The 22,747-nt window shown below is 47.1% G+C and overlaps 1 protein-coding gene and 1 long non-coding RNA gene across 2 annotated transcripts in view; both read left to right on the top strand.

Moving 5' to 3' along the window:
• The first annotated feature begins 13,204 nt into the window (after positions 1-13,204).
• MAP6 (microtubule associated protein 6) overlaps positions 13,205-22,747 on the top strand; it is a 49,424-nt gene continuing 39,881 nt past the window's right edge. Inside the window, exon 1 of the mRNA XM_039556790.1 lies at positions 13,205-14,016. Coding sequence (XP_039412724.1) covers positions 13,292-14,016 — 725 coding nt within the window. The 5' untranslated portion in view covers positions 13,205-13,291. The remainder of the gene's footprint in view (positions 14,017-22,747) is intronic.
• On the top strand, positions 14,023-17,629 carry LOC109144156. Its single transcript, XR_002044710.2, has 2 exons — positions 14,023-15,098; positions 16,479-17,629. It is a non-coding gene; the product is annotated as an uncharacterized LOC109144156 (long non-coding RNA).

Below are 22,747 nucleotides of genomic sequence, written 5' to 3'. Positions count from 1 at the left end.
ACCATCAGTGATTTCCAAAATTCTGTGGGGAGATCTGTGGGCCCAGGGCTCCTGGTTTTCCTGGGCTGCAACACCAACACCGTCAGAGAGGTGGACGGTGGGACCAAGGAGGGGTTAGATTGGTTATTAGGGAAAATTCCTTCCCCAAAACAGTGGTCAAGCCCTAGCACACGCTGCCTGGGGCAGTGGTGGAGTCCCCATTCCTGGAGGGATTTAACACACATGTAGATCTGGCACTTGCGTTAGCCGTGGGCTTGGCAGTGCTAGAGGAATGGTTGGACTGAATGGTCTTGGAGGACTTTTCCAACCTTAAAAATTCTATGACTCTATGAAAAGTACTTGCAGGGAACCTTCTGGTCCAGTGATGATGTTTCGGGGTGTTTTCCATCCAGCACTCCTGTCCTTGTTGGAGACTAGCCATGCCAAGGAACTCTTTTGGTTTTCACTAGTGGAAAGAGTCACACCTGTGCCCTGGGGACACCCAGACATGTGGAAAGCACTTTCTGCTCCTGGAAATTTCAGGCTAAGCCCTAGACCAGTTGTATTGCTTATTACCAAAGCAGTTTTACTGCAGAGAGTCACAGGTGTTTGCTTGTGGCTTATTATGACAAGGAAGGCTCATCCTCCAGATTTATGAGCAAGTCGGCTCCTTGGAAGAGCTGAGTTAAGCAATGCTCAGCTAGGTAAGAAATATTTATGTCCTGCTTTGTGGTGGTTATGTCACTTGCTTTTTGTCTTTCTACTTTCTTAATTAAGGACAGAACAATAACTACTTATGGAGGGCTAAAAAACTTCTGCTTAAATAAGAGAGGAATCATAGATTTCTACTCAGGACGAACTGGAAGAGATGCATCTCCTTGCTGAGTGTAGATAAAATAGAATCTGTGACTTAAAATCACTGAATCACAGAACAATTTAGGTTGGAAAATTCTCTAAGTTCATAGAGTCCACCCATTCCACCAGTACTGCCAAGGTCACCACTAACCCATGTCCCCAAGTGCCACATCCACATGTCTGTTAAATCCCTCCAGGAACAGGGACTCCACCACTGCCCTGGGCAGCCTGTTCCAGGGCTTGACAACTCTTCTGGGGAATAATTTTTTCCTAGTTTCCAGCTTAAACTTGCCCTGGCACAACTTGCAGCCTTTTCCTCTGATCCTGTCTCTTGTTCCCTGTGAGAACAGACTGACCGTCTCCTAGCTCCATCCTCCTGACAGAAGTTGTATAGAGCAAGAAGGTGTCCATCCCCCCTCAGCCTCCTCTTTCCTGTTTTAGGGAAGATCAGTCTCTGAACTCGCTAACCAGTACGTGACATGCCCAAACACTGAGCCCTGATCTCTATATCTTATATCCTGATACCTTAGTCGGTCTTATTTCCTAACAACTCAGGCATTCACAAACTTATGGGCCATGATAAAGCTCCAACTACATTCCCCTTGGCTTTTCCCTTTTCAGTTATATATAGTTTCATTTATTTAATCTCCTATGGTTTGCATTTAGTCTGGGAATATCAGGTTCCTTTAATCCCTCAATAAGTCATCTCTGTAATACCTCTGTCAGTGGCCATTGTGACTCAGTGGAGCAATGTCTCTCTCAGAGTATGAGGAACCTGTAAGCTCAGAGTCATGGAACTGTGGGTTTTTCAAGTCACCAGGCTTTGCGAGTCAGCATGGTAGGGCATGCCCATGAGACTTCACAGGCTGCACATGGACACTGGCCACGATCCAGGATCAGCACTAAAAAAGTGTAACACAGAGGATCTGGAGGAAGAAATGCAAGGAACAATGCAGTGGCTCATACAGGATGCCAGGATACTTCATAGTTGGCAGGAGCAGCTGGCCATAGCTACCTGTGGACTTCCTTGTTGTGGCGGGTTGAGTTCGAAACCGGGCGGAAACACCAATTAAATGTAGTGGTTTTGGTTCAAAATATTCATTACTTATTTATTTTCCTTCTGTGAGATAAGAATTAGGAGAAAAGCAAAGCAGGCACAAACCTTAAACAGTTGCGGTACAATGAAAGAGTTTTATTACTAATAGAATTAAAAGTAAAGAGAAAATAACAAAACAAAATTAAAGCAAATCCCCCCCCCCCCCCCCCCAGCACTTCTCTCCTTTTACCCAGCTCACACAGGGGATAACAGAACATGGGATGTTAGTCAGTGTTCCAGTTCTTGAAAAGTCTCTCTCTTATGCTTAAGGAAAAAAGGGTTTTCCTTCAGTTGCACATGGTTCCCAAACTGCCACTAACAGCAGATCCGCCCGGAAACAAACAATCTGCTGTGTGTAGAACATCTCTCCCATGAAAAATCTCACAGTTCCTTCACACTACAAAACATGGGCCATCACATGGGGTTATTCATCTTTTTAAGGATAAGTTATTTTGGCCTGCACACAAAGGCTTTTCTTCGCCACAAGTCTCTAACAGCCTCTTACTGCTTCTATATAGCCTGGCATAGGCATTCTTCACAATCTTCACAGGCACATGAAGATACTCCATCCCCCCATGTTCTTCAAATGGATTAAAGAGACAAACAGTTTGTGGTATTACAGTTTCTTACCACGGCATGTAAGAAGGTTTCTTTTAAGCTGCATGCCAGAATCGCGGCACCGCCCTCTTTTCTCCCGTCGCCATTTCCAGCTCCGTCCCACGTGACTCACTTCTCTCTGGCTCTGAAGCCGCCATGTTGAAGGGTGCTCTTGTTCAGGCTTTACGGTGGGGAAAGCCTCGCTCCCTCTGTGCTGCTGGCTGCGTGGTGTCCTCTTCAGTTCAGCACGAAGTGTGCTGGCTGCAGACAGGAGGCTCTGCCGGCTCCCGCTGGCTCCGCCGGCTCCGCATGGAGAGGAGAGGGCCCCGCCTGTCCCCAGAAGCCGCGCTGGATGGGTTTAGCTGTGAGCAGTCTATGGCTGGTTTTAGCTGCCTGCGGCTCTCGGACAGTCCCCCCCAAGCGACCCAGGGTCCGTGCCGCAGTGTTGGGAAAGGGGGAAAGGGGCAGTGGCTCTGGCCCGGCCCAGTGGGGCCGGGAGGCTCGGAGCCCCCCCACCTCCCAGCAAGCGAGCGCCGACAAAAAGGGGAAGTCCCACCTTTCTGTGCGGTTTAAATATGTAAATTGTGAGAAGCATAATTGGTCTTAAAGACTGTCCATCAACTCAGGGTCAACCCAATACACTTGTTGAAATCCCACCACTTATAGATCCTATGGAACTTAGTGCTCCAGCAGAAGAGCTATAAGCACTCTTCAGATCACTGCTCCTCTCTTCCAATCATAGACAATCCCCTTTTATTTACCCTAAAGCCTCTCAGTCATTCATATGTACTCCTAGAGTTAATTTACCCTCCAATGGGAAAAATTATCAGAAGGAAACTGAATGTACCATCTTGGTAGTTGCCCAGTGGATTCTCTGAGTTCTATTCCTTCCTGACCCATCACTCCTTCAGTAGTAAGGTTCTCCTCCTTTGTACTACCCCAAACCTATGTGATACCATTGCACCAAGCTTGGTCTTTGTCCCTCTCCAGCTCTGAGTGAGAGCATGGGTGTGAGAGAAGCTCATGTCTGCCGGGTGGGAATTTTGGTTTGGGGTTTTTTTTAATGCAAATTATTTCAAATTTTACTCCCCCTTCTACCTGGTACAAAATCACTTCTTCTGAAATCTGGCTGTGTTATGCCAGTGATTTTCATTAAAGAATTTCATGTCCTTTAGAACACTTGATTTATTGGTCAAATTTTCTTTTTATGGATTTCAATTATTCTCTTTATGCAGCACTCTGATATGGAATTGCTTTGGCTCCTGTCCCATTTGGCCTCAAAACACTCTCACAACATACACGAATCGTAAGCAAAATTGGCAAGGAAGACAAGAACACCCCAGGGCAGAACCTTGTGAACCCACCAGGCAGAAGCTGTGCATGATTATAAAATGATTTAAGATGTGGGAGGCTGTGAATACAAATATTGCTGCTAGCAAGACTTTTTCTTGCTTCCTTCCAGTCCCGTGAGGTACTTTTCTCTCTCACGGAAGATATTTGTAGAGTTCTATAAACTATGAACACCTGCAACCTTGCAAAGCCTTGTTTATAGTACAGTAGAAAAATATTTTGACAACGGTGTTTCAGGATTTCAGCCAATCACCCCAAGGGATGGCTGATCCTTTGACCAATTAGACTATGAAGAAAAAAGTATATAAAAGAGTTGTAAAATAATTAAATAAATCAATCTTGCTGCACAATTCCTGCCTGTTGGATCTCTCTTCTCCTCCCTACCACTGCGGGACACCGTGATAGGAGGCTACTAAAACTCCCCTTTAAATTGTCACCTGCAGTGTTGTCATGTTTCTCTTGTCTCTGGTGATAGATATTAGGAATGGGAGCAATTGGTGCCAAGACATCTCCTGCAGAGTGGAGCGAGTGCCTGGAACAGCCAGAGTGAATAGAACTTTCCTGCATCTCACTGGAGTAGTGTGGAGCTGAACAACCTGCTGCAAGTGTGGTTTGACTCCGGCTTTGGAGATGGAGTCTCACCTACCTTTAGCCTGTGGAGGGCTGTGAGCCCTTGATGCAGGAGCCCTCTGCACTCCCTTGGAGAGAGGCCTGAGGCCCAAAAGAATCTCCCCAGAGATAAGCAACCTTTCTCTGGGTCACGGTGACAAAAAGAGCCACTCCCAACATGCCTTGCTTCTTTACGGTAATAGCCTGTACCCTGTTGGCTAATTGGTTTCTACCCCACCCCCTGCCTTCCCCATATAACCTCTGCTTCTACTCCTGAAGAGAGGGAGGTCTTGTCCCTGGCCTCCCCTTCACAGGGGCTGCTGGACAATAAAGGCTACCTCTGTGGAACTGCCATACGAGGCTCCTGTCTCTCTGTCCCCGAGTTTTGCCTGGGTGGTTTCACAAAGAGCCGAATCAAAAAGAGCTGGTATCACTTGTAGCAGAGAAGTTGCTACACTTGCTGAAATAACCTGTCACCCAGGGAAGTTGCTAAAGCCCCTGGAAAAGCCTTTCCCTGGTGAGACACTTTCTCTAGGAAGGTCGCAACACACCGGGTTGTCCACCACCGGACCCCAAGCTGATATTAGCCCATGAAGCAGATGCCCAGGGTCCCTCTATAATGGGGGGAAAAGGCTTCTAAGGAGATGTGGGGCTCCTACGTGATTTTTTTCTCCATTTTCACTTCATTTCAGCTTTTATCAGTGACCTCCTGAGAGCAATGGGATGAGCTGCCATCCCCTTCCTCTAACTCTCGTCAGTGATTAACAAGGAGTTAGGTGCCTACCTTTGAGATGGCTACCACTGTATGGGGTGTTTTCCCTAAATAAACTCACTGTCCATTCCTATAAGGTCATGAGCTTTGCCATGCCCTTCTCACAATGCTATAGCATTATTTCCTAAAAGAATGGATGGATATGTGTGTACAGGGTGTGGGGGAGAATATGTACAGCATGTGATGAGATGTCAGCTGGTGGTCTGAGAAAAGAAGCCAATCCACCTTTGTCATCAGATTGTCATGCAGAAAAAAGCTCTTGCAGCATAAACATCTGCTCACATCATCATTGCCAGTCATCTTGCTCTTCATGCCATCACAAAATGCAGGAGAAACTGTCAAAACTGTCCCTGGATGGTCTCCAATAGCTTGACTGAAAGGTGCCCTGGCTTCATGTGAGGACGCCAGGAGAAGAAGGTTGATCAGGTACCTTATTAATCAGCTTCCAAAACATCCCAGTTATTGCACAGGAGATGCTTGGAGCTATTCCTTGCCTCCACACCAGTGGATCCCAGCATGGAGAGGACAGGGAACCACTGCTCTGCTCAAAGTCAGTGATGATTTTGGGTGCTGCAAAATACTGGTATTGCTCCGGTTTGTACTGCACCATGGTGCCTTTAGCATCATCATACTATCACAGACTGGTTTGGGTTGGAAGAGACCTTAAAGCTCATCCAGCCATGTGGAGGGACACTTTCGACTAGACCAGGTTACTCCAAGCCCTGTCCAACACTTCCAGGGATGGATTAGCCACAGCTTCTCTGGGGAATCTGTGACAGTGCCTCACCACCCTCAGAGGGAGGAATTTCTTCCTAATAATAAACTTTTTGGCAGGATTGTGCCCCAGACTGATACAATCTGATGCTGTATGACACCAATGTCCTTGGCCAGCCCCCTTGTCCCACGATGTGGCATCACACTTGGCCACGCCGTTTTCCCAGAGGTGGCTGGAGAAGGAATTCCTCCTTCCTGCCATGGTGGCTGTAATTTAAAAACAGAAATATTTTTATTTAACTTCCATCCTCTCTCAGAGAGGTTTGCAGCCAGCACATCAATTACACTGATTAGAACTAATGGATTTTACTTGATGATGTGTAGGTACAAAAATGCTGCTAGCAAGGATTTTCTTGCTATTTTCTAAGCCCATGAGAGACTTTTCGCTCTCACAGAAGATGTAGCAGAGTTATGTAAACAACCAAATACCTGCAGCCTTGAAAAGTCTTGTTTATAGTACAGTAGAAAAGTATTTTGACAATGGATGTTTTAGGATTTTAGCCAATCACCCCAAGGGGTGGCTGATCCTTTGTCCAATTAGACTATGGAGAAAAAAGTCTATAAAAGAGTTTGTAAAATAATTAAATAAATCAATCTTGCTGCACAATTCCTGCCTGCTGGATCTTCTCTCTTCCTCCCTATGGCTGCAGAACATGGTAATATACCCTAGGGTTGCAATAATAATAATGCTTTTCCATTGTTGATTCCTGAATGTGAATGAGCAGCCATGCTTCAAGATACAGATAACCATATATTTCACTGAGATGCTAAGCAATTTTTTTTAACGCTGCAGCTTCTGACACCATCCAGCTCTGCATGGTATCTGCAGAGCAGCAAAATCTCCTGATGCTGCAAAACCTCACAAGGCAGTTTTGTCCATGACTTTTGTTATAAATAAAGATGATTAATGCATGACTGAGCATTTCCATGTGGCATGAGCCCAGGCCTGCTGCATATGAGGGACACTCAAAAAGAGGCTCAAAAGCCCTTCATGCGCATGCCAATCCTCAGTCCCCAAATAGGTGCAAGATGCTGTGCAAATCCCTGTGTGATGGCACTGCTGAATGCAGAGCTAGGACATGGATTAGCTCCAGACTGGGAGCTGCTGCAATGGATTCATGCAGGCTTGCACCCTCCAGCAACACACTAATATCTCAGAATCACAGAAACACAGAATGGTCTGGGTTGGAAGGGACATCAAAGATCATCTTATTCCACTCCCCTACGATGGGCAGGGACACCTTCCACTAGACCAGGTTGCTCCAAGCCGTGGCCAACCTGGCCTTGAACACTTCCAGGGATGGGGCAGCCACAGCTTCTCTGGGCAACCTGTGCCAGGGCCTCAGCACCCTCACAAGGAAGAATTTCTCCCTGATATCCCTTCTAACCCTGCTCTTTAGTAGTGGGAAGCCATTATCTTTTGTTCTGTCACTCCAGGTCCTTGTCCAAAGTCCCTCTCCAGCTCCCTTAGAGCCTCTTTAGGGACTGGCAGGGGCTCTAAGGTCTCCCCAGAGCCTTCTCTTGTCCAGTCTGAATACCCTCAGCTCTCCCAGCCTGTCTCCAGAACAGATGGGCTTCAGCCCTGTGATCATCTGAGTGGCCTCCTCTGGACTCATTGCAACAGGTCCACATCATTCTTCCCACAAAACTTCCCTGTTATATTAAGAACAACTCATTTCACTAACAGCTCTCAGTGCAACAAATTCTGAAACAGCAACACAGATGTACTTCGAAAGGTTTTCTGCAGGACAGTCCACAAACATGTGTGGGGCCTCTGTGGGCAACAGTTCTCAGACCAAGATGGGGTTCACATTCTCAAAAATCACCATGGCAGCTTTCAGATAAATGAAATTACTGAGAGTATTTAAAAAGAAACACAATCTTGAACTTCACTATCCAGCAAGCTTGATCCCATTGCAATCTTTTGATTGCACATCTTCCTTGCAGACCTTGGGTCACCATCATAAGGTCATTCTTTTCCAATTTTCCTTGTTCCTGTTTCCATACATATATTACTTTTTTTGTTATACCATAGTCCATTCAATGCACAAGCTGTTTGCCATTAACCTGTAGTGTGCATGGAAACACAGAGCTGGGGTCTGACAACAGCAGTTTTGGGATGACTCTACCATCTTTGCTGCTTGAAAACAACCAGGGGGTGTTGGTTGAGAGTAGCTAAACATGAGCCCAGGTGTGCCCAGACAGGCAAGAGGCCAAGGGCACTTCGCCTGTGTCAGCAATGGTGTGTCCAAAAGGACCAGTGACACTTTACCGTGCCATAAATCAAGTCCCTCCGGATGGGAAAGAATTTACTGAAAGTCTTTGCAAGGAGTTTCAAAGATAAGCTGAGACTTTTCCTTTAGTTTCAATGCTTGCAGATGGTTGTTTATTAAGTCTTATCAGAGGAACAGAGCCACTAGCGTGACCCAGGTACAGCATAGAAGGAAGAAAAGTAGGAGTGAGTCTAATTATCAAGATTTACACAGCCTTTTAAAGATATTTTAACCAATAGTTACTAAAAACCTACATTATTTTCACTTTCCTACCAATTATTCAGTAACACGGCTAGGAACTGCGGAATTTTCTATCCAATCATTCCAAACTACTTTTACTGCAGAACATGGAGTAGTAGAAGAAGAAAAAGAAGGTTTAGAAAACAACAACAATTCTCCATTTTGATATTTTTTACTCTTATCTATGTACTACAAAGAGAAGCCCAAAACCTCTAAAATTTTCACCCTGTGACAATCTTACATAGTAGTCTATCACCTAATTCACACCACCATATTTTCTAGTTCTTGTCTGACTGTTGGTCATTTTTTCCAAGGTTTGAAGCTAAAACAGTGTTGTTCAGGTGGGAAGAACCCTTAAAAACAGGCAGAGAAATACTCTCGGCACTCTGGGTTCCCACAGACCAGGGCAGTGACCATCCCCCTGTGCTGGACCCTGCTGAGGCATCTCCAGTCCTGGGGGCAGTTCTGGGCTCCTCACTCTGACAAGTACATTGAGGGGCTGGACCATGTCCAAAGAAGAGAACAGAGCTGGAGAAGGGTCTGGAACATGAGGAGCAGCTGAGGGATATGGGGGTGGTTCAACCTGGAGAAAAGGAGGCTCAGGGGGAACCTTCTCACTTTCTTCAACTCCTGTGGCAGGACTTCCCCCCTACCACAGAAGAGCTTATCTGCTCTGTCCATCAGCTGGTGCGATAACTCCGGACATTCTCCCCCTCACATGAATTGATGAGCTAACCCAGGCCAGCTTGCCTAGCTGGTGAGTTATTTCTCTCACTGGCACCAGGGGTGGAATTCCCAATAAACAACTGGCCTTGAGAACAAGATGTGAGGAGATAAGCTGGAATTCCTAACTGAGAGATACTTCACTTTACTATAAAAGAGGCAGAAGCCTCCTACACACACCTTGGAAATGTGTAGGACTTCTTCCCCAAGTTTGGAGGCAAATTCCATGGATACTTTCCCAAAAACTGAAGGAAAGAATTCTATGTGTACTCCATCATCAGTATGGAAAGTTACATTGAATCCTAATCTATACTATTTCTTATCTAGCTGTAATATAGGTACCTTTTTATCGTGCACTGTATTTTATCTACTAGTAGTTCTTTTTGTTTTTTCCTGTGTAGTAGGCAGTCTGTTTAAAGTCTTATGTCTGTTAATTTTGTGTCTATTCAATAAATAATTCATTTTGCAATAGACCTAATCCGCCATTATTAAGAACTTGCGAACGAGAGCGATCTGGGGTGCAGACCGCCCCAAACATAGTTACTGCCAGAAATCTTAGTCAAAGGCAGGACTTGTCTAAGCTTGTCTCCATTCGTAACAGTGCCTTGGAAGGAGGCTGGAGCCAGGAGAAGGTTGGGCTCTGCTCCCAGGTAACAAGAGACAGAACAAGAGGAAATGGCCTCAAGTTGCACCAGGGGAGGTTTAGATTGGATACTCTTCACGGACAGGGTTGTCAAGCCCTGGTAAAGACTGCACAAGGCAGTGGTGAAGTCCCCATCCTTGGAGGAATTTAAAAGCCATGTATATGTGGCATTTGGGACATGTTTACTGGTGGCCTTGGCAGTGCTGATGGAATGGTTGGACTCAGTGATCTTAGGGGACTTTTCCCACCTCTGTGATTCTGTGATTCTATTTCAAAACCCAGCCTAAGCAGAGATGAGCACATCTATCGTGGATGCACAGGAGCACACTGCAGACCTTCAAAGCTGATACACAGTGCATTGATGCCCCAGAACATTATGGCTTGGGTCACAACTTGGGAAATACTGAGGAGCTTCCTAAATCTTTAATTGTAATCCTCACTTTTAATAGCACTGGATGTAATAGCAGGAATGATATAAATCTGGAAGACAAAGCAATGTCTGTGTATAGGCATCTCTAGTTGATATTTATTTATTTTCTTTCCAAAGGCGGCTCTTTGAACCATCCATCCCCAGCACTGAGTGCTCCAATACCATCCATAAAATGAGTTTCCACAATTTGCCTACAGGTAAGAATGAAATTAAGCCGTTCCAGGCAAAGTCAAGCAAAGAAAAAAACCAAACCCAAGCCCAAAATCCTCAGGGCCTAAGAATCAGTAAGGGGATGCAAAGCGTTGTACTAGAGAAACAATCCCCACAAGGATGCTCCTGCCTGTCACTGCACTCCCAGCAGCTGCAGTCACTGATGAGGGGGAATTGCTTTTTCTCTTTGTAATTCAGCATTTGGGTGTGTGGATTTCACTGGTTTTATTGGAGTTCTGCTCTTGGTAGAAATGCTGGCAGTGCCTCAAGGCTGACAAAGACTGGAGGGCTTCAAGTGTGGATGCGATTTGGGTGCAAATGGACTTTATTGGCATCAGGGAATAAAAAGAAAGATGCAGGGAAGAATGGAGGGGTTGAGGGAGTGATGGAGGGACAGTGGGAGAATGGGATGGAGGGATGAAGGGATGGAAATAGAGAGGGATGGAGGGATAAATGGAAAGATGGAGGTATGGAGTGATAGAGCGATGGAGGAATGAAGGGATGGAGAAACAGAGGGAGGAATGGAGAGAGGGAGGGATGGAGGGATTGATGGCAGGATGGAGGAATGGAGGGATGGAGGAAGGGATGAAGGAAGGGTTGGAGGGCTGGCATGATGGGGAGAAGGTGGAGGCAAGGTTAGAAAGGAGGGTGGGATTTAGGGCTGTGAATCCACCCTGGGAATCAGATTTCAGAGGAAGCCGTCAGCAGGAGATAGCTGGGGGGTGTTTTGGTTTGGGTTTGCAACTGAAAAAGAGGTAAAAGGAAAGAATAAAACGTATATGCGTGTATGTGTGTGTGTGTGTGTGGCTGCACATACCTGTGCATACAGATGGGCAGCTCGCATATGTGTACATGTGCGACCAAGTATCTGTGCATGAGTGTATGCACATGGGAACACACATGCATTTCTATGTATGTGTGCATATGCGTGCATCTGGTCACGTGCACATGTGTACAGCATGTGCACATTTGTGAGATTGGATGTGTGTGGGCATCTGTGTGTATGTGCACATGTGTGCATGCATGTGCTTATAGGCATGTGCTTGTGCATTCAAGTGTGCATATGCAGCAGTGCACATATGTGGACAGACACATCTAGCTGTGTGTGTGTTCATATGTGTGTGCATGTTCATATTTATGTCTGTGTGCAGGTATGTGCTTGCACATGTGAATGCAGGTGTGCACATTGTGCATGTGTGAGCACGGGGGTGCATTTTCACAGTTGTTCATGTGCATATTTGCATGTGTCTACGGGGGTGAGTGCATGTGTACAGGTTTGAGTATATACGCAGGTGTGTAGATTTGTTTGCATGTGTGTGCAGTTGTGTGTGTACACATGTGTACACATTTGTGTGTACAAATGTCTGTGTGCACTGCATGTACACCTACATGAGAACCTGTATTTGTGAATGTGATTTCTGTGTTTTTGCATGTCCATGTGTCTGTGTGCAAATGTGTGTATTTGTGTGTGAGTTCACATGTGTGTGCATGTGCACATATGCCTGTGCAGGTGTGTGTACAGAAGTGTGTCTTGCATGTGTGTTTGCATTCCTGTGCATGCATGTGTGTAGGTGTGAGTGTGCACCCCTCTGTGTGAATGTACACGTGCACGTGTACAAGTGTGTCTGCTCACGTCTTTCCATGTGCATGAACACAAGCATGGACATGGGCATGTGCATGGGCATGTGTTGCACGTGTGTGGCTGAGCATGTGTGTGCATGCAAATGTGCATGTCTTGTATACATGTGTGCAGGTGCGTGTGACCATGCATTCATGTGCATGAACACATGAGCACCTTGCACATATGTATGCAGGTATGTGACCAAGCATTTGTGTGTGTGCACACACGCATGGGCATTCCTTGCATGTTTGTGCTCTGGTATGTGTCCATGGAGTTGTGTGCACACATACATGGGCACATCTCCACATGTGTGTGCAAGTGTGTGTGACTGTGCAGGTGTATGTGTGCACCCAAACGTGTGCATCTCTCATGTATGTGTGCAGGTGTGTGTGACCACATATGCATGTGTTTGCACACATGGGCACCTTGCACATATGTGTACAGGTGTGTGACCAAGCATGCAGATGTGTTGATACATGCATGTATGTGACTTGCCCATGTGTGTACAGGTGTGTGACCATGCATGTGTGCACCCACACAGAAGTGTGTGCTGGGTTTGCATGTCTGGCATATGTGTGTGCAGGTGTGTGATTGTGCACGTGTGTGTGTCCAGGTGTGTATGAAGTATGCAGGTCTGTCCACACATGGGCCACATGGGTGTGTCTTCTCGTGTGTGTTCAGGTGTGCAGCTGTGCAGGTCTGTGGCAGTGCAGGTGTGTGCACACACACATGGTCATGTCTTACATATGTATGTGCAGGTGTACATGTGTGTGTAGGCCTGGGATCAAGCGTATGTGTGCACACATGTCTGAGTGCGTTTCACGTGTGTTTGCAAGTGTGTGTGGCCGTGCAGGTCTGTGCACACACATAGCCATGTCTCACGTGTGTGTGCAGCTGTGTGGCTGTGCAGGTGTGGGCACACACATAGCCATGTATCACACGTGTGTGTAGGTGCATTGATGTGCAGATGTGTTGCGCGTGTGCGTGCCTTGCCCCTGTGCGTGTGCAAGCCCCGCCCCCACGCCCCGCCCACCTGGGGCGGGGCGGAGCGCTGAGCTCGGTGCGGAGAGCAGTGCGGTGTTCGGAGCGCGGAGCGGTCGTTCCCGGCGCGGGGCCGCCATGGCGTGGCCCTGCATCACCCGTGCGTGCTGCATCGCCCGCTTCTGGAACCAGCTGGACAAGGCGGACATCGCCGTCCCCCTCGTTTTCACCAAATACTCGGAGGCCACCGAGCATCCCGCCGCCCCCGCGCCCCCGCCGCGCCCCGCGGCCCCCATCGAGACCCAGCCCGGCGGCGAGGCGGCGGCGGGGGCCGCAGGGGGTGAGCCGGCTCCCGGTCCCGCCCGGCCCGGCCCGGCCCCGCACGCCTCTCCCCCGGCCGACTCGGTCATGCGGCACGACTACAAGCCTTGGAAGGTGCAGCGGCCGGAGCCGAGCTGCAAGCCCAAGAGTGAGTACCAGCCCTCGGACACTCCCTTCGAGAAGGAGACGCAGTACCAGAAGGATTTCCGTGCCTGGCCCATCCCCAAGAGGGGCGATCATCCCTGGATCCCCAAACCGGGACCTTCCCCCGTCCTGGCCCTGGACCGCGATCCCCCGGAGAAACCGGCTCAGGAGAAGCGGCGGAAGGTGCACCTCGCTCCCGAAAAGAAGGAGGAACACCCCGAGGTGGAGGATGAGCATCCCAAAACAGTGCGGCCTGGGGATGGGAGAGAGAAGGGTCGGAAGAAGGTGGAGGAGGCGGGTGGGCAGCCGGCGGAGCCGAGTAGAGGCCGGGCGGCTGCCGATGCTGTCAACAGGCAGATCAAAGAGGAGGTGGCGGCGGGGGTCAGTTCGTCCTACAGGTGAGAGGGCATCTCCCCCTGCCTCCCATCCATCTAGATCCCCAACCTGCCGGCCCCTTGCCAGCTCTTATCCAGTCCCCCTTTGCGCATCCCCAGAGGAGCATCCCACCTTGGGAGTGAGGCTGTGAAACATTCCAGGGGGGCTTGCAGATTTCCTGCCGGGGGGGAGGTATCCTTAAATTCCTCATTTCTCTGGGGATCGATGATGGGGCAGTAGGTACTGTGCAGGTAGTGAATACATGAACACTTTTTGTCGGGGGTTTGGCAGCAGGTTTGAGTTTCTCTGTGTCCCCCTCCCTCCACTGCATTCCAAAATTCAGACACCCACCACCTTGGATTTCCACACGGGTGATGTTTGGGGTCACCTCCTTAGGATGTGCAAGTCGCCTCTGGTCCTTTCCAAGCACATCCTTGGCTGCCATGCTGCAACCAACCCCCTGGCATCCCAGGGGTCCCATGCACGAGTGGGGTGCCCCACACACAGGAGCGTCCCAGGAAGCATCCCAGGCTGGCCCACCCTCAAGACAAAGCATCCCGGGGGTGGGGGATGTGCCAGAATGAGGAACACGCATCCTAGGCCGCTTGGGTGGGGCAGCCTTCAGATGCTGCCATGTTTTAACGCAGCGCAGCAGGGGATGACACATCCTTCTGTCCCCCCCCCCCCCACCTCCCCAACCAACTAGAAATGGATGCCTTTATTTCAGCTCAGCAGTAGACCTTGTTTGGGATTCAGAGCATGAAACTCATTGCAGTGAGCTGCTGCTGTTTTTTCTCTCCGTGTCAAGGGGTTCAATGTGTTGGGAATGCAAAAACAAAAGTGATGGGGTGGTTGTCCTGCATGTACGTTTGCAAGGAGGGTTTGCTGCAGTTGTGTTTTCCAGCACTTTCTTTGGCAGAGCCCACCGCTGCTGAGACCAAAGTGGAGGTGGCAGAGAGCAAAGCTGGGGGTTGCGGTGACAAAAGTGTGATGGCAGCCTTTTTGCTTTTCCCTATAGCTGTGTGAATGCTGAGGTGTTCATGCCTTTGAATGATTTATTTTCCTCGTTGGGGAGATTTAGAGGTGACACCTGGCCATCAAACAGGTAGTACATTCATGCATATTTAAGATGAAGCTGGGACTTGACTCCTCTGTTCCACTGGTGGCACAGCAAAGCTGACAGTCATCTGCTTTCCCCCCTTCCTGAGTGGGAAACAGTTGAAGCAGTAAGATGTTGATTTTTGCTGTCATTTGGCATCAGCTCTAGCTCTCACTGGCTGATGCTGGAGGCTCAGGTGCATCCAGGTGTGATGGTGGTGCTTGGCTGAGACACAAGAAAATGGCCAGGGATTTTTGGGGGCTCTGTTTTGCAGGGGTGGAGAGTGTGGGGAAAGGGGTTTCCAGGAGTAACACAGCCCTTAAATCTGCTGTGATCTGAGAGACTCAGCTTTTTGTCTGCTCACTTTGCAAGGTCTGTGTTCATGCTGGAGATGGCAGAGCTAAAGCAGAAAGCTCTCCTGGAACTGGAGAGCCCTTGTGTTGCTTGTCTTCCGCTGCTACAAAGGATAATTAGACTTACTTGCATATTTAAATACAGTTAGCTCAGCTTCCTATCCCTCCAGTCTGCTCCAACAAATTCCTAAGGCACTGGGCTAGGATTCCTCCCCAAGGCTGGGTCAGCTGGGATGTTAAACCTAAGAAGAACCAGAAGGATTCAGCTTTCTTTGTGTTGCTTGTTGGCTTTCACGATACTCTTAGGGCTTTTCTTTCCACTTGGGAAAGTGTTCTCCCACTTCCATGTTTTTCTTCCCTTGCCGCATATTGCGGGAGAAATGTTTGCTCTGACGCTCAGCCCTAAAACATAAGCACCTCTTCATTAATGCATAAGTGATGTTTTGGCTAATTGTTCTCTTTTCTGTTCCAATTAGGCATCTTATAAGTGTTGTTTATTGTTTGGGTTCTTTTTAAAAACCAAATTCTCCAAATCTTTATTACTGCCAAGAACCTGGCTGCTGACATACTGAGTGGGTATTGAACATCTCCAAGGATGGAGACTCCACAGTGTATTGGGACAACCTTGTGGGCCGTGCAGCAGCCCAAAATTACCTCCTAATGACTTCTTGCTAGAGAGGAGCAAGGACGGCTCACATGGGGCTTTTCTTCCTTGTGCATGGATGAAGGCTCCCCATCAGCAGAGAGTCAGGGGGAGATTTCCTTACAGTCCTCTGCCACTGCTGCAAATCAGTGTCTCCAAGGTTGGGAAACAATTCCTTGGTGAAATCAAAAGAGCAGACCAGCAATAGTTTTTAAGCTCGCTCTGTCCCACTGGGTATTATTTCCATGTGAGGAATACCTGAGAGCATGGGATAGAGTAAGCAACTCACCCAAGGTCATGGGGGAAGTCCATGCTAAAGGGACTTTTTAACCTCTGTATACTAAGACAGATAAGTATCACAAAGACCATGTGCCTGTGATCTCCTCCCAGGTCTGCCCAGAGTTAGAGAGCAGAGGTGGTACCAGATGGTGATGTCCATGGAAGATGGAGGTTCCTCCCAGCCAGATGGATGAATGATTTGTTTGTATTAGCATTTGAGCCAGAAGCCTTCGGTGAGGCCAGAGTGGCAGGACTGTGGATGTCTGCCAGAGACTGCCTGTGCCCAGGGATCCTACAGAATAAATAGGATTTATTTCCAATATTTCTAGTATTTCTTTATCTTATTCATAGTATTTACATTATTTATATTGATATATTTATTAACAATAATTTATTAACTATTCACTTATACATGGGATTTATTTATGTACTTATTCCCACTGCTGTCACTGGGTGTGGCTTGGCATGACACAGGTTCCAGCACTGAGGGACTTCTTGTCTCATTTTCCCTCCCCAGCACATGAGCTGCCCAAGTTTACAGGTAACCAAGGCAGGTTACATCTCCTTCACCCCCCCTCTTCCCTGTGGTCCTGCTTCTCAGGGTGGTCCATGGACCCTGAGGGACCAAGGACCAGGGAATCCTTCAGTCAGGTCAGCTTGAAAAGCCGCTGGTGGTGGATGGAGCTGTTTCTTGTTCAATTTGTGATGTGGTGGCATCATTGAGGGCTTTATCTGTATTGGGTAAGGGGATTTCTGCCCCTGAACTTCTGGACAGGATGGGCAGAGCACTTCTCCCTGCTACACCAAAGGCTGGACTTGACCCTGGGGGTTTGGGACCAGAGAGAGCAGGCGACAAAATGTGCAGACAGTGGCATTTGCTGGTGGATGTGAAACAATTAGAAGCACATTTGGCAAAAATAAAAGAAGGAATGAATGAATGCTTTCCCTTTTTATTTGGAAATTGTGGAAAAATGCCAGAATTAGTTGTTTCTTGGGTGTTTTTCCCCCCCTTCTCCTTTGTCTTACATTCTGCCTTCTCTTGTTACCTTTATTCCCTGAAGAAAAAAGATACAAAAGGGAAAGGAACCACTTACCCCCCTTTGTAAGGTGTCCAAATGAGTACTAAGAAAATGCATTTACCCCTGAGAAGTAATATTGCGAAACCAGATTTTTTTTTTACCAAACCAATTATTTTTTCCATCCCACCAACTTCCTTTCCTAGCAGAGGAAACAAAACAATAAAGGCTTCAATGGAAAATTTTGGACTGCCTCTTGTATTAATGAATTGCCTGTTGCTAATGTTCTGTCATTCATCTCAAACCCTGGAGGTACTAAAGATGTGGAGCAAATGAGGATCTGTAGTAGCTATAGAGATGAATGAGTCAGCACTGGAGACTTGCTGTGTGGTTTTCAGAGATACAGCAGAGATAATTTAGGGAGGGATGCCCACACAGGAAGGCTGGACCAAGATACACATGGGCAGGAAATTCATACTTCTCCTTGTTCTGGAGACAGGCTGGGAGAGCTGGGGGTGTTCAGACTGGACAAGAGAAGGCTCTGGGGATACCTTTAGGCCAGTGTCTAAAGGAGCTGCAAGAGCCAGAGAGGGACTTTGGACAAGGGCCTGGAGGGGCAGAACAAGGGGGAATGGCTTCCCACTGCCAGAGGGCTGGGTTAGATGGGATATCGGGTAGAAATTCTTCCCTGTGAGGGTGCTGAGGCCCTAGCACAGGTTGCCCAGAGAAGCTGTGGCTGCCTCATCCCTCGAAGTGTTCAAGGCCAGGTTGGCCATGGCTTGGAGCAACCTGGTCTAGTGGAAGGTGTCTCTGCCAATGGCAGGGGGTCAGAACAAGATGAGCTTTAAGGTCCCTTCCAACCCAAGCCGTTCTGTGTTTCTGTGATTTTATCTAACCTATTCTTGAAAATCTCCAGTGGAGGACATTTCCCATCTTGGTGAGAATGCTAATAGCACTGCTTATGCTGTAAGATGGGAAATTTTCCATTGCCTTCTGAAATTTCTGATCAGATCTGTAGGCTATGTCTGTACTAGTAAATTAGAGTCCCAGGACATGTTTCTGGGTGTGGAAACATCATGTTCACTCTAGTGCTTGGAACTGTCTCTAGCCCTCTTCTCACACTGAGTTTGGTAGCACCCACTCCCAAGCTAAGAACTTATCCCTACAAGCAGTTTGGATGCAACCACCTTGGTTTTAGAGGTTAAAGAGGTTTAATAGCGTGACTGAGGGCTATCCCAGACTCCACTGCCAGAGAACATTCCTTGGGAGATACCATTCTCCAAATCCTTGTTGTTTCAGCTATGAGAGTGTTTATTAAAGTAACCGCGTAGGCAGATGGGTCCGATTTTCTTCTCAGGTGGAAGGAAAGGGGCAGAATGTTTTCTTCTATCCAGAAAAGGCTGTTCAGAGAGGTGTTTGGCAGCTTTGGCTAAGGCTGAGCTCTGTCTCAGGGGTCACTTGATGCATACCTTTAGTAGCAGGAGGAGACACGACGTCTGCTGAGACGACAGGGACTGGCTGCCCGAGTAACTAATGACCCTGGTGTTCACTAAGACACAAAGAGCATGGAGATGGATGATGCAGGCTGTGTTGGTTTTGCATGGCCTAGTTTTTGGTAGTGGGGGGGAGGGTGGAAGCCACAGAGGTGGCTTCTGTGAGAAGCTGCTAGAAACTTCCACTGTGTCTGGCAGAGCCAATCCCTGATGGCTCTGAAGATGGACATGCTGCTGGCCAAGGTTGGGCCAGTTAGAGATGGTGGTAACGCCTCTGTGATAATGTATTTAAGAAGAAGATCAAAAACAAAGTGGGGCACAGTTTTTTTCTAGCCAGAGAAGAGGAGGAGGTGAGAACATGTGAGGGAAACATGGAGACACCAAGGTCAGTGGAGAATAAGGGGGAGGAGGTGCTCCAGACACTGGAGCCGAGATTCCTCTGCAGGCCGTGGTGATGACCATGGTGAAGCAGCTGTCCCCCTACAGCACATGAGGATCCGCGGGGGATGCAGAGATCCACCCACAGCCCGTGGGGGAGGTGCCCGTGCCAGAGCAGGTGGATGCCTGGAGGAGGCTGTGATCCACTGGGAGACTGGGTGGAGAGAGAGAGGGCCCCTGCTTCCAGGCTGGAGCAGCCTGTCCTTGGAGGACTGCACCCCGTGGAAGAGTGACCAACACCGCAGCAGTTTTGGGAGGACTGTCTGCCCATGGGAGGGACTCCCGTTGCAGCAGTTCTGGGAGGACTGCTGCTCGTGAGATTGGAACCATGCTGGAAAATTTCATGGAGAACTGTCTCCTGTGGAAAGGGACTCCATGGCATAGCAGGGGAAGGACTTCTCTCCCTGAGCAGTGGAAGAAGATCTTGGGTGATGAACTGACCAAAGCCCCCACCCCCCATCTCCCTGCACTGTCGGTGGGAAGGAGGGAGGGGTTGGGGAAAAAAGGTGTTTATAAGGGCTGTTTTACTTCTCATTATCCCCCTCTGGCTTTGTTATTAATAAATTCACTTTGTACTTCTAAGTTGAGCCTGTTTTGCCCTTGGAGTGTTTTCTCCCAGACCTTACCTCAACTCATGAACCCTTTAATTTTTTTTCTATCCTCTGCCCAGTTGTAGCAGGGGAGGGTGAGTGAGTAGTTGTTGTGGGTGCCTGGCATTTGGCCAGTGTCAAACGACAACATGCAGGCAGAGAGCTATTCTACCATGCTCTTGATTTCCTCTGGATATAGTCCATCAGCTGAGAAAGACTGGTGGTGTCTCCAAGCTTGGGACACTTGGGGGTAGGTAGCTCCAAGCTGGAGTATGTGGCAGTGTATTCCCTGCAATCAGTTTAAGGTGGACAACATCCAGCCCCAAAAGCCAACGGGGAGGTTCTCAGCAGTGTAGGCAAGACTGAATTTTGCTGCTTTGACTGTGTGCAAGCTGGAACTGGTCTGTGCATGCCTTAGGACTGGGTGGAGCAGGAGGAAGCGGTGGAAGTGGCATTCAGGTGATGGAGTCAACATACTTGAGAACCTGTTCATCTGCTTTTGCTCAGCTGGGTCACCTCAGAGAGACCTTTAGGCACATAGGGCTGAATGGGACCCTCTGAACCTTGAAGTGCAATTATCTGGTTTGTTATTTAGTCTTTATGAGTAACACCCAAGGCTCTGTCTCAGAAATGCAGAATTTTTAGCTGCATTATGCCAGCAGGAAGGCTGTGCCAAGACCTCAGTCTTTGATAATTTGCAACTCATTTCCAGTCTGGATCAATGGAGAGGTTGTAGTTTGCTGTTTTATTTGGTTTATTTCTCTCTTTTTTTTTTTTTCCTGTTTTATTGGCATACTTAGTGACTTTCTCCTGTCCAAATGTCACTGCTCAGTGTCTCCAAGTACAGTATCCACATTGTTTGGCTCTGTAGCTAGGAAGTAAAAATTTTTACTTCCTGGGTATCAGCCTTTTCTCTCTAGCTCTTCCTAGATGAAATCTGTTTCTTAAACGGAGATGCAGGCTATTGCCCTTTGGAGATGAGGTCCCCATTTCTACTGAAGACTCATGAGCCATATTTGTGGGCATCATGGATTCATTATGGATCCCTCATTTACTCTTTGATAACACGGATGTCCATACTGTTCTCCTTCTTAGGCAGTCACACCCCATAGCAAAAAATCCTGGTGATTAGTACCAAGCCTAGAATTAACTACTAATTTTCATTCCATTTTCAACATGGCAGTCAAGGTCAATCCCCTCCTTCTTCTGTGATTTCCCGATCCTCCTGCACATTGGTGCTGCATATTACATTGTGTCATTAGGAGGTCCCATCAGTGTTGCCCTACTTTTTTTGTGCCAAAGTCAACCTTAAAAATATTAAACACTGCTAACCTCCTTCTGGGCTGCTGCTCAGCCTTCCAACACTCATCACTGTCATTTTCCTTGCCTGGTTTTCCATTCTGCTAATGTTCATGTTCACTGGCTTAATTAAGAATTTCCCACATGGCCCTGGATAAAATGCTTTGCTGAAACCCAATAGTTTTCCACATTTCTTTTGTCTGTTAAGTCAGTTATCATGTCAAAGGACATGTCAAACATCTCTCCTCCTCCCCTTCCACACAATTCTGTGTCTGGTGAGACCACCGGCTTCTTTGGGATGCAGGAGCTGATGCTGTAGGGCAGATGCCACTTTGACTTGGTGACTTCAAGTCACCACTGTAACACAAAGAGTAAATAAAGAGGAGAGCGATCAACTACAACTAATTTAGATTATCTATCCTTTCTTTTTCAAATAAATCAGTAAGATCTGTTATAAATTTGTCTCCTCTCACATTTAGAGACCTTTCCTTTTCCTGTCTCCTACCAGCTAAAAAGGCTTTCTAAGTACTTCTGCACTCAATCTTGCATCAATCTCACTGTTCTTTGCTCTGAGCTGAATGTATTTACATATATATATGTACATATATATATTCATATGGTGTTTTCAGCTAAGCCTTGCCCAATTGGGCAGAAGAGCATGGATGCTCTTCTGCTACCATGATCAGCACCAGCCAGGAGGGAAAGGGCCATTTTAGGGAAGTTTTATAGGATGGAAGTTTTAATTCTCATGATGTAAAACTCAGTATTCTGGATATCCTTCCAATGTCATTCATATATATATATGTATTATTATATAAAGGATATTGGAAGGAGATATATATATTTGTAATTATATATTATTTATTTTCTAGATTAATATATTTTATATACTAATATTTTATATCATATGTTTATATACATGTGTATCTATTTTTATATATTATTAAAATACTATACACAAAAACTGGGCTGTTCACCAAGTTAATCCTTTAGCCTCCAACTCATATCTCCTCCCCAAATCCAGCACTTCAAGTGTTCTATTGCAAGCACATTTTGCTTTCTATTAATAACTGCTTTATTTTGATTAATAGCTTATTATATGGCAAACTTTTCTTTCAGTTAGTAATTTCTTTTTGATCAAAAATTGCCTCCAGCTGTGGGGACCCCACAGCACTTTGCACACACAGTGTGCATATGGAGAGACTATTGCTGCTTTGGTGAGTTGGCTGCAAGCTGTCCTGTCAACACTACGGAATACGAGGTTTTGGTGCTGAGAAGGCAGGGAGGCTGTTATTCTTAAAAAAAAATTATAAATGTTTTAAAAATTTTAATTTAAAAATAAAATTTTACATTTTTAAGAATTAATTTTAAAATCCAATTTAATTTTAAAATTTTTTAAGTTTTAATTTTAAACTATTTTTCAGTTGTTTGATAGTTTTGGTTTGGGTTTTTGTGGGTGGCTGGGTGGGTTTTGTGTGGTTGGTTTGTTTTTTGGTGGAGCTGTGATTCAGCCTGCAGGCGAGAATATTGCATGGAGACCTCAC

Source organism: Corvus cornix, chromosome 1, assembly GCF_000738735.6.
Source record: "Corvus cornix cornix isolate S_Up_H32 chromosome 1, ASM73873v5, whole genome shotgun sequence".
In the NCBI taxonomy this organism is placed as follows: Eukaryota; Metazoa; Chordata; class Aves; order Passeriformes; family Corvidae; genus Corvus; species Corvus cornix.
This window is presented reverse-complemented; position numbering and strand designations above follow the sequence as displayed.